This window comes from Pelodiscus sinensis, chromosome 3 (genome assembly GCF_049634645.1).
Source record: "Pelodiscus sinensis isolate JC-2024 chromosome 3, ASM4963464v1, whole genome shotgun sequence".
Lineage (NCBI taxonomy): Eukaryota > Metazoa > Chordata > Testudines > Trionychidae > Pelodiscus > Pelodiscus sinensis.
In genome coordinates, this window is record NC_134713.1 from 70,030,122 (window position 1) to 70,043,092 (window position 12,971).

At 40.0% G+C, this 12,971-nt stretch overlaps 1 protein-coding gene across 4 annotated transcripts in view; it reads right to left on the bottom strand.

The window, feature by feature from the left end:
* Window positions 1-12,971, bottom strand: part of FBXL4 (F-box and leucine rich repeat protein 4) — an 84,378-nt gene that overhangs the window by 32,592 nt on the left and 38,815 nt on the right. For all 4 annotated transcript variants that reach the window (XM_075923920.1, XM_075923918.1, XM_075923919.1 and 1 more), the window contains one exon: window positions 5,276-5,489. In XM_075923920.1, coding sequence (XP_075780035.1) covers window positions 5,276-5,489 — 214 coding nt within the window. The remainder of the gene's footprint in view (window positions 1-5,275; window positions 5,490-12,971) is intronic.

Genomic DNA, 12,971 nt, shown 5'->3' on the forward strand with positions numbered 1-12,971 from the left:
GTGCAGCTGAAACAAAAAACAGGACTGTGTAGCACTTTAAAGACTAACAAGATGGTTTAATATGTGATGAGCTTTCGTGGGCCAGACCCACTTCCTCAGATCAAATAGTGGAAGAAAATTGTCACAACCATATATACCAAAGGATACAATTAAAAAAAAATGAACACATATGAAAAGGACAAATCAAATTTCAGAAAAGAAGGGGGATGGAGGGGGGGAAGGAGGGGAGGTAAATGTCTGTGAGCTAATGATATTAGAGGTGATAATTGGGGAAGCTATCTTTATAATGGGTAAGATAATTAGCGTCAGTGTTTTGATTTTGTTCTATTGGTCAAATTATATTTTTTATTTACCAATGTAACCACCATCCATTCTCTTCAGATTATGGACTCAGTGACAGTGGGCAGTTCCATTAGTCTTAAGTAGAATTGTACAGATGACACCAATAATATGCGGATGATTCAGGCTCTATATATTCTATGATTGGTTTATTTGCCACAGAGTCCACCTTTTGGTATGAAAGCGTGCTGCAGCTTTAATTTTTGTTTGTCTACAATCCTTTTGGCTGCAAAGATTAGGGATGTTAAAAATTGTGTACTGGAGTAACTATGTAACCACTGAAAATGTTTACACTGTTACACTCTGTGGGCTCTACAGTATACAGCTTAGCTTACAGAATCTGCCACAGTGAAGCCGCCTCCCCAGGAAGCTGAGTGTAACTGACACCATTAACAGATAAGCAACTGCTTATTGGTTAAACGATTAATCATGTACACTCTAACATCCTTAGTAAAGGCAACCTTAAAAACATGAACATAATCTTTTAATTAGGTCTGACTGAATCTGAAGACAGTCAGAAACAAAAGCTCTAAGGTTATGTCTACACTGCCACCCTAGTTCAAACTAGGGTGGCTAATGTAGGCATTCGAAGTTGCAAATGAAGCCCGGGATTTAAATATCCCGGGCTTCATTTGCATCTTGCCGGGAGCTGCCATTTTTAAAATCCCTGTTAGTGCGGACTCTGTGCCCGCGGCTACACGCAGTACCGAGAAGGTAGTTCGAATTAGGCTCTCTAATTCGAACTACCGGTACACCTCGTTCCACAAGGAGTAATGGTAGTTTGAATTAGAGAACCTAATTCGAACTACCTACTCGGTGCCACGTGTAGCCGCGGGCACGAAGTCCGCACTAACGGGGATTTAAAAATGGCGGCACCCGGCAAGATGCAAATGTAGCCCAGGATATTTAAATCCCGGGCTTCATTTGCAACATTGAATACCTACATTAGCCACCCTAGTTCGAACTAGGGTGGCAGTGTAGACATACCCTTAGAGGTATTAACTGATTCATTAAGAGAAATGGGTTAACTCAGAAATATATGTAGAAATTTGTAATATCAATATTAACTACTTTGCTGCTCACCATTTTGGAAAAAAACAAGAGAAAACATGTTTCTCAGGTCTTATTCCAGTAGTGGAAGTCCAAACAGCCCCCTTCTCCAGCTGCTGAAACTTTCAACTTGCACCAAATCTTTCTGACAACTGAGAACCGTAAGTATTACAAAACACGCAAACTTTTGTTTTGCATTTAATATGATTGTACGGGCATTTTAATTTAGCTAATTAATATATTTCAACTGTTATAAAATTGTATTTTCTGTAAAAATGAAAACTTTTGTTATCTCATGACTAGGAAAGTGTTTAGAATATCTTGTAACATGAAATATATACTCTTACCTTCCAACCTAAAATATTTAATTTTACAAGGATGCTGTCACAATTTTTCTAATTTGTAATTGTGGATTTAGTATCTAACTGAAATACATTTTTGGATATAGTATATGTGTGCAAAGAATACTTCCAGATAAGCACTAGATCAAGATAATGTTCATACCCAAATCATAATGATGTGCATTGTCAAATTACTGAACACAATAATACTTTCATTGTTTATTGTGCACTTGAAATGCAGCAGTGCCAGCAAGCGTTAAAATTATGTGGTGAACGAGTATTCAGTGAATAAATATTAGAGAGACATGTATCAGCAAATACCAAAACCATAAGCACAAAAATCCCAGAAGCAGAATACATTTAAAAAAATGTGACTACAGGCTTCTTAGAGAAAAGTTACAAATTGTCTCAAGCACTTTCGGAATTTAACAGGTTTTAGGAACAAATAAAAAATATAAAGGGCATTTTGGAAATTTATTTTTCAGTTGATGGGGAAGAACAATCACCTTGTATGAGGTTAAAGGACAGGATGGACAATTTCTTCCTGTATGATCTTGGTCAAAATCATTGAATCCCAGTGTGCAGTACTTTACCTATTGTAATGTGGAGAACAAGAATACCTATACACAAGGGTTTTGTAAGCTTCCTGTTGTAAATTTTGGACCTGATCCTGCAAATAGCATTGCATACAAGTAACTCTACTAACACGAGTAGTTAATAAGGCTACTTATGTTTGTAAGTATTTGCCAGATCAGGGTCACAGACTGTAAAATTCTCTGGATATGTACCTTGTCTTCTAATATGTTTGCATGCCAATTATGGTAGAAAACAAAACTAGTAATGAACTTCCAACAATACCCATTTCTCCACTATACTGAAACTGATGAGATATCCTTAGAAACAAAATTTTGAATTCAGAAACAATGGGAAAAGATTTTAAATACAAAGACACATTACCCATTCAGGGACAGAACATGAGCACCAAGAAATAACCATAATAAGAATCATTTTGAAATCTATATTCATACTATATAATATATTGTTAATCTTATTATATGTTATCTCCAAAAACTACACTTTTATATTAAATACAAATTCTGAACCATCTCTAAGAGCTTTGTGCACAAATTATTCACTCAGTATTATGATAACCATTATTACAAATGTGCAATACTGAATAATATCCAGAATAGCAAACACACTTCAAATATTCTAATTTTAAAGGCAAAAAAGGGGGAAAGATATAGCAGTCACCCTGAGAAAGATACTACCAGAGAATTAGTTGCATTGCCTTTATTCTCCCAGGCAGAGCTAAATGACCATGTCTAGACCCATGAAATGGCATGCAAAATCCATAAACATAAGTATAGCAATGACAATGAATCTCTGATATGTTGTGCTATTTAAACATATTTTCAAGTTCTCCATTGACTAACACAGAAATTGTCACACTGCACCATGACATTGATCTCTCTAATACAGTATAGTGGTTTCAACAGTGGTAAATACTTGATGCTTCAGTGGAAAATGATCACTCTTCTCACTATGCACTATGTTCTTAGACACTTATGCAAAGCCATATATACAGAGAGATGGCTTTCTGATTGCAGCAGATTAATTTATAGCTTGAATTCTAAAATATTGGCATTCATCTTTGCTTAGCTGAAAGTGTTATCAGAGTATCTATCAGTACATTTTAAAAATCCACCATAGTTGTTTACCTTCTTGATTTTCTGTGACAGTAAATTCTGCAGGTACCCAATATACAAGAAAGGATATTTCCTTTCACTTGATCTAATTTTGCTGCTCTTTAATTTACTGACTGTCCCCCAGTATACAATGAGGTAAGAGAGGGAATGATTATCTCTTACTACCTCTTCCTAATTTTGAATACTTTGAATACTAGATTTTAAATGTTTGCTAATTAGAAATATGAAAGTCAGTAAGACTATATAAAGCATTAATTGTCCTCTTCAACACGCAGCTCTCATTCCATAAATTAAGAAAGAGCTACTTAAGAAAGTATCTAAGATTTGCTTACTGTAACATGTGGGAAATTATGGGGGGGCATTAGGCAAACCAGAGTGTCAGACAATTATTTAATGATAGTAGATGCTAAGATTCAAAAAGTTAAAGCCTTATAACCATTAAAACCCAAATTGGCAACATCATGTCAAAAAAATACGAAGTAAATACAGTATCCTTATATTCAGCTCCAATAAATTCTCAAGCAGCATTTTTTTTTACTTTGCTTATCTGCAAATAATGATTATGATCAATATAAATAGTTTTGCCGGTTTGTGCCAATGGGGAAAAATGAGTGTTTACCAACATTTACCAATAAAAACCTAATCTTCCCAAGACCAACTGCAGTTGGTCTAGTTTAGAGGTGAGAAACTTGCACTTCTCACTGAATGCAACTGGAACAGTCACAATACTTCACCCCTGTTAGCTTATTCCCTTCCTCACCTCAGTTTAGGCGGCCCTTTCCTTATCACCTCTCCTCAAACTGACACTAGGAACTTCAAGCCTAGTTTTCTTTATAATTCTTATGGTAAAAATCAAGTTTACACAAATCAGTTAAATATGTTTAGAGTTAACACTTAGGGCCAAGTTTAGTTCTGTCATAAACTGGTATAATTCCTACTGATGTCAGTGAGAGTTGCACTGTTTATTGCCAAGGATGTCTTCATCATGTTGGAACATACACATGTATGTTCAAATTTCCTCCTCCTTTTCTCCTCATTTGTTTATTGCCATGCTCAAATGTAGAGCAACTTGGAATGCTGTGCATGCTTAGCTTTTTAAAATGGTCTCTTGGGTTAATGAATGGTGGTTTAAAGGGTATTTGCTAAACAGACAGATTATAACCTTATAATGTGGTGTGAATAAGAAGTGGAATGTAGCTGCTAAGTGTCAGAATCAGACTAGAAAATGAGTTCTGACTTAGAGAATCACAAATATTAAAACAAATAAAAAGACAGTAATACAGGCCTTAAAAAGTGTGACACTACCTTTGTTATGGGAAGTGAATTAAGCCGTGCTAGTACTCCACTGTTTACTTTACAGAACTGCTCAACTGAAGTAGGGATATTCTACTAGACAAGACATTTTTGATAATTAGCAAATTTATCACTAAACAAGACTGGTACATCACAAAATGTGATTTGCTCATTTGACAATTGCAGTTTGTGATTAATAATCTGATATTTTGAAATGTACTAGTAGTACTGCAATATATTTTGTAACCGCAGGGTGTTGTTACAAAGATTTAATTAGGGAACTCTAATTGTGTGGAGGGTGGGGAGAAAGAAAAAAAAGATCAGGGAAGACCACCAGTCCTGTACGTATATTATAAAGTGATCAAAAAAGTAAATTTCGACTATTTTTTAAAAAAATCTAGAAACTACTTTAGTAAATACAACATATATCACTTTTATTTGAATTATTGGTATGATTTTAATTTGTTAACTATTAACTAAACCATTTAAAATTTCAGCAGGAATCAAAATATTTGTTGTAAAGGTTAAAATAACTGTTCCTACCTCTACTTTTGTTCGATAAAGGATGAGACGCTTAAGACCGCACACTTTGGCAATGTGGTTGAAAGCCTGAGGTGGCAGCTTATCACAAGAGGAGAGATTTAGTTCCTGAAGGTTTGGACACATCTCAGCAATGACCTCCAAGCAAGTCTCATTGAGGAAATGGCCACAAGCCAACTCAAGGCGCATTAGTTCAGAGCCACAAACTTTCAGGAACCTGTAAAAAGCATGTATTATGTGAATTAACAGCAAGGAAAATACAGTTTTCTATGGAAATTTTGGAACACTGTCAAAAATAAATTGATACAATTGAACAATTTTTTTAGCAAGGAAATCATACAACCTGCATCACTTACATACTGTTAAATTAAACTCTAAACTACCAATATGCATGGTTAGGCTAAAATAAGTTGATTGTAACAGACCTGAGGAAATCTATTAAATGGGAAAAAACCCTAAAAAAACCCATGGACTAAGGCAGAGATCAACCATCCAAAATTAGGATATTCTAAAAGTTGTATTTACTCCATCAAAATTAACTCAACAATGTTGCATATCCTGAATACTTTTTGGTGTTTTCTAATGAAGTCATAGCATAAGTTTATATTTAACAAAGGCAAGAGGAGCAGAAAATGCTACATTGTACTGTACTGTGAAAGTGGCTAAGTTAATTTTACTAGAGCAGCTTATCAACTCTACTGAAAGGGTTTGGGGAAAAATATTGTTTGTTTAAATTACAAACATGTTTTTCTTACTACCAGCTCCGCAAACTAAGTTTAGGAAGTAAATGTTGATCTGTGTTTCTTACTTTTGACTTATCAGTTACTGTTGACCTCAATGCAACCACATATAGCAATGATTCTGTTTTGTCATAATTTTATAGACCACTGCAACTTCATTCTGATTTTGGCGCTGGCCTGCAACTCTCTGCCTGAAATTTCTCATAGTAAATCTCTGCCCATGAGAAAAATGTATATGGGTGAGGAAAAAAATCTGAAGTTAATTGGTGAAGACATTTGAAAAGTGGGGGATCTGAGAAAAACTAGTGTTTCATCACTGTCAGAAAAAAATGTTCTATTTCTTTTTGTCCACAATTAAGTCAAACAATGTAAAAATGTAAAGCTTATTTTACAATACTCTAATCCTAAAGAAGAACTAAACTACAAAAGTAGGTTGGTGTGAAAAGGTTTAAATTATCAGAGACTGAATAGTCAAATATCTAGAAATTGTGGGGTTTCTGCATACGTTACAACTTCTGTCAGAAGTCTGATAAACTTTATATGCTTTGTTCCATTTAATCTTTCTTTAAAAAAAAAAGTAGTAAGCTCACAGGTTTCTTTACAATGAAAAGAACTTCAAAATGTAAATCAATCACAAGGCTTACAAGTTTGATACTGCATACAAATCATATATATTTTTAGTATTCTCTTGGTAGCAATTGTTTCTCCAACAGAAGAGACTCTAGTTCAGCCCACCCCATTGCATCCTCATGCCAGGGAGTGAGATTTCTAAGCAGTGTCTGGTCGCATTGCGCTTGTGCATTAGCCATCTCAAAGTGCTGCTTGTGTCCACTGCGCATGCCACGCGGCCCCCCTCCATTCCTTCTCTATTATGCAATTAATGATACAGACTCCAAAGCAGAAGGGAGGAGGGATGGTGGTGGAGCACCCACAGGAACACACATCTTGAAGAACAATCATAGAATCATAGGGCTGGAAGAGACCTCAGGAGATCATCAAGTCCAGTCCCCTGCCCAAAGCAGGACCAATCCCAACTAAATCAACCCAGCCAGGGCTTTGTCAGGACGAGACTGTGACGGTGCATTGGAGGTTTCCCGTCTCCTGCACTCCCGTAATGGCATGAACAGATTCCACCAGCCAATAGAATAGAGGTGTTTATTGCTTCTCCAGGATACAGCACAGCACAGATGTAATCTGGTTACAGGACAGGCCTAGGATGCCTCAACCCCCTTGAGATGGGGGAGACTGGGCCCCTAAATTCCAGCCCCTTCCCTAGGCTGTCTCCTCCATGCTCCCAGACAGAAATTAACTCACTCACTTCCAACCCTGCCCCCAGCCAGGGCTCCACGCCCCTTCTTCCCATTGTCCTGCTCCCTAGGAGATAACTCATCAGACAGGTTTGAAGCCCCCTTGCATAATGACTCATCCCCTGCCCTGCTGGGCCGTGCTGCAGCCAGCAGACAGTGGAGGTCACTCACAACCCAAACCTAGCAACCAGCAAGGTACCCACTCTACATCACAGAGACTTAAAAACCTCTAGGGATGGAGATTCTAATCACCTCACTAGGTAACCCATTCCAGTGCTTCACCACCCTCTTAGTGAAACAGTTTTTCCTAATATCCAACCTAGATCTCCCCCACTGTAACTTGAGACCATTGCTCTTTGTTCTGCCATCGTCAGATAACAAAGTTAGCAGCTGGGGGAACAAGATGAAATAATCAACTAGAATTACCCTGACTACAAGAAATATTGACATGGGAATGGACTGGGCCTTGAGGTATGGATGAGTATGGATTGTGAGAAGAAGGAAAATGTATATTTAGTCATGATCAAATTATTTTTCTTTATTTTGCTGATGAGTAAAACTTGTCTATGGAAAATTCATGTGCTTCCCCCCCCCCCCATTCACTATACCCCAAGTTGTGCCCAGAGATATCATTTTTTCCTCTGTGTTTTAATCTGCTCTTTTCTTAGCTGCTCTGTTAGTCCTAGCAACCAAGTATGCTTTATCAAGTATATCTTTTTGCTTTGTTAATAAAATCACCTTTTTTAAGGTGATCATTTCATTCTTGTGACCTGGAAGGTAACAGGAGGACTGTGTGTGACAGCTGACCTCTTAGGCTAGTCAGGCACAGATATACAGTTTGTTTTGTGTGTTTTTTGTTTCTTTTTTCAAGCTCTCTGGAAAAAGGGCTTGGGGGCACCCCTTGGGAAGAAATTTAAGGGTTTCTTTCTGGTTTTCAGGATTTTTTTTAATGTGCTTGATGGTGGCAGCCTATCACCCAGAGCCAGGAATCTGTGACTCTGGGATATTTTTTGTAAGCAGAGCCTATAGAGGCAAGGTATTTTAAGGTCTCTCATGGGCCCCTCTACCTTCTGCACTTGGAGTGCCAGAGTGGGGAACGGCCTGGCAGGCCTATTGCACAATGTGAATGGACCAAGAGATGGCTACAGTGGCTTAAAACTACAAAGTCACTGCAAAACCCAGAAAATTGGTCACATAGGCCTAACTGCGTGTAACCCCAAGAAATCCAAACCACATTGCCTTCATCCCTAACTGTCCATTTATTTGCCTGTCAATATATATATTTGGATAATATCTTGTGTTGTGAGACCTAAATATTTAATACAATCAAAGACCTATGGACACTGTAAACTAGGGTTAGTAGTTTGTTTTCTTTCTCAATGAGTGTTTTCCCATAGAAATGGCATGAATTGTCTGATATAAGAAGGAACAAGAACATTAAGATAGACACCTTAATATGACAAAACTATGAATTAAAATAAACTGATTAAAAAGGGGAAATTGACATAATGTCCTATAAGAATGTGACTGAACAAATTTGTTCCACACTAATGCCATCTATTGGATACTAATGGAAGCAGCAAAAAATCTGAGCACTCAGCTGACAAGTCCAACAGAAATTGGAATGTTGCGCCTTCAAATCCAGATATAGAAAATGAAGGTCACCATCCCTGTGGGATCCTAGCGTTGACTGAACCTATAAAGAAATTGCAAAATCAGAAGTACAACTGATGCCCAGGCAAGCCATGTGGAAAGGATTATTTCACTATCACAGGGTTAACAAGATAAGAAGTTATGAGATTTCATTTTAAATATTATATTCCTCCTTCTGTATCAGAGGCAGCAGTGCAGGGTGTCATGTGGGAGCTGGTCTGCAAGGAGAGCCAGTTTAAAAAACAGCTCCCCTCGTGGGCCAGCTCCTGTTGCCCCATGCTATTGCCTCTGATACAGAGGCATCAGTGTGGGGTGGCAGCAGCCCCTGTCCGGGAGTGGGGGGCTGTCCTGTACCTGGTGCAAGATGAGACTGAGCCAGGTTGCCTGCCTGCCCAGCTCCTAATACACTTTAAATGCAGATCCGCAGCAGGGGTAGGTCCCGGACCCAGTGCAAGCAGGAACTGAGCCAGGCTGCTGGCCAGCCTGCTAAAAAATTTACTGGCAGGGTGGAGGAATGCATGTGGTCTATAGCATTAACTAATAAGCTTTTGCTAATTGCTTCATTGACTATACTATTACATCCCTAGATTGTTCTTTGTTTTCCCCAACTGAATGTAATCAGGTCATGATCTTCAGTTCCCAAGCAGCCATCAACTTCCAGTCCAATGACTAATCCATCTTTATCTGTTATGAGATCCAAAATAGTGTTACTTCACATTGGGCACACTATCTTCTGTTAGAAAATCATCATCTATACCTTTTAGAATCTTAATAATGTTCTACTACTAGTTTCATACGTCATCTACCCCATGTCTGCTATTTAGTTTAGAAAGAACTCTTCTTGTTCTCTGGTTTGATTCAGTGATTCATACCTCCCACCAGTACCCTTTCCTGAGCTTTGTTAAATAGCACATTGATCCCTATGCATTCAAAAGCCTGTAGTTATAAGTAACTTATAACTAAGGGTGCATCTACACAGCAGGGCTTACTTGAAATAAGCTATATGCAAACTGAGCTACGTCAATTGCATAGCTTATTTCAAAATAGCTTATTTTGAAATTGGGAGCGTTTACCCAGCACTCATCCTCCAACTTCCCTTACTCCTCATACAATGAGAGTTACAGGAGTCAGAGTAAGAAGTCCTCTAGCTTGACATTATTTTGAAATAACTGCCTGTTGTGCAGACACATATTAAGTTATTTCAAAACATCATTAGTTATTTTGAAATAATGTTGCTGTGTAGACGAACCCTAAGTCACAGGTAATGGTGTCTTATACAGAGAGCCACCCTGAGCACATCCAAATTTTCCTTCCTAAGCAAGTTATAACCAGATATTAACATTCCAACTTTCAAAACTATTACATCAGTTCCGTAAGTATTGTATCACATTTGTTCCCATCAATGAGAAATTCCAATTCCTCTTGCTTTTTACAGATTCATAGAAATGGTTCATATGTCCTTTAAAATATCTCTCTTCACATTCTTTGTCATATCACTTCAATGTGTTCACAACACACTGAGTTTGAATTTTTACTGCATTTGTTCCCTTAGCATTCGCTCTGGTGTTGTTAGTTTAATATTCTCCAGATTGCTCTAGCTAGTTTCTGACCCAAATTAGATCCCACCTCTGAGATGCAGGTTGCACTATTCATACAGCAGTCTTGCCTACTGGAATGTAGTCCAACATTACACTAAACCAAAACCTTCAGCTTCATACCAGTCATGTAGTTAGCGACCCAGCTGAGTGGCGCAGAAGTCAGCCAAGCGCCACGATGGGAGGCGAAAGGGAGCGGGGTGCAGCTGGGCTGCCGCGTGGGAGCAAGCAGCGCAAGCGACCATTTGGGCTCTGCTGTCCCCCGAGTGAGAGGCAGGAGGGGGAGGAGAAGAGAAAGAGAGAGACGGAGAGAGAGGCAGGAGGTGGAGGAGAGCTGAGAGAGAGGAGGGAAGGCAGGAGGAGGAGGAGGAGGAGGAGAGAGAGATCGGAAGCTCAGGAGAGAAGACCAACGTGGAGGAGAGACCTGAAAATCCCTTTGCTGGGCAAATAGGCTAGTTTTTAATAAAAGTCATTGGTAGGTCATGGGAAATAAACAAAAATTCATGAAAGCCATGATCTATCTGCAACTTTTATTAAAAATAACTGTTACAAAAGTGGAAATGGGGGATTCAGCAGGCAAAGCTGCTGCGGCTCCATGGTTACCCCTTCACCAATTGTGGTGAGAGCTGAAGGGAGTTCTCTCTCTGCCCACAGTAGCTAGGGTAACCATATTTCCCAAAGAGAGAATGGGATACCCCCAGCCACTTGCCTGAAGCCCACTCCCACCTCCCTCTGCCTCCATGAGACTTGTTCATTGCTGGAGCCCTGTTGCGGTCCTCTCAGGAGGGTGTCGCCAATCACTGGGACACTGCCATGGACTCTGTTAGCTGACAGCTCCAGTCCTCCGGCCCTGGGACTGAAGCAAAAAACGTCATGGAGGTCTCTGGAAGTCACAAATTCCATGACCTTTGTGACCTAAATGTAGCCCTACCATGACTTCACCCATTTCGCTTTCTCTTTTGGCTTCCAGAGATTTATAATACTCTTTTGTACTAGGCACAGTAGAAACTTGGTATTCTTGTTATTGCTGTTTGAACTGATAAGAATAAAGTTTTCATTCACAGATTTTAATTACAAGTCTGAATTTTCTAGTGTAAAAAAATTTACATGCCTTATATGCACACAAATACATCAGTGTCACTATGGTTTTAAAACATGATTAAGCTGAAATAAGTTCATTGGATTGTGCTTTTCCTTAAAAAACAAAGCCCTACTTTCACTCTCCACAATTAAGCTAAATTATATACCATTTCCAGGCTATTAATATCACCTCTAAAATAGCTAGCTTTAGATGTTTCCCCTATCCTCTGAAACAAAAAGAGTTGTCCTTAAAATTCAAGAACACAAACTTCTGTGATTGGATTTGCTAGCTTTACAACAGATACGTAGGAAACTTAAGGGACTTTAATTACATCATGAAATCTAGACACTATGATATCTAGACAGATTCAAAAAGCAATTTCAAGTACAATACAGATTGAACCTCTCTGGTCCAGGACTCTCTGATCTGGCAACACCCATGGTCTGGTAGGATCATGGATGTTGTCAGACTAGAGAGCCCTTGGACCAGAGAGTCCATGGACCAGAGAGCCCAGGTGGCTTGGAATCCGACCACTAGCGCCAGTGGCTGGGAGAGGAGCCTGGGGCCCGGTGCTGGGACTGGCAGCAGAGCTGTGGGGCAGCCTAGTAGGGGTGCATAGCCCTATCAGTGTCCAGGGCCGGGGGCAGGCTGGGGGTGTGGAGCCTGATCAGTGGTTGGGGATGGACCCAGCAATGCAGCTCAACCAGGGGTGTAGAGCTGCAGGGCCAGACCCGGAAGCACAGCCCAGCTGGGGGCATGGAGCCTGATTGGCTGCTGGGGCCAGGACCAGAGACACAGAGCCAGACTGGTGGCAGGGACCAGGGCTGGACCTAGCAGCAAAGCTCAACTTGCAACCAAGGCCAGACTTGGCAGTGCAGCCTGGCCCGGACCACCAGAAGCCAGGGCCAGACCAAGGGTTGGACCCTCCAGCGCAGTCCAGCCAGGGGCACAGAGCCTGGCAGCTGTGAACTGTGGGTCCAGAGGCAAGGAATCCAACAGCTCGGGCAGCGACCAAGAGGACAGCTAAACCAGCAGCCGGGCTGGCAGTGGAGCCAGGTGAGGGTGCGTAGCCCAGAGGGAAGCCTTTCCAGGTCTGCTCATGGACCATGGGAGAGCCTGGAGTCCATCAGGAGAGAGGCTGGAGTTGACCCCCCCATGTCCAGCAAAATCCCCCATTCGGGACCAGTCAGGCCCAAGGGTGCCAGCCTAGGGACAGCCAACCTGTACTACAACTGTCCCTATTGCTGCAGCAATTTTCTGTTGTTTTATTTAATGCATGAAATGAAAGCTTTACAACTTTTTAAACCCTTGTGTGGAGTCAGC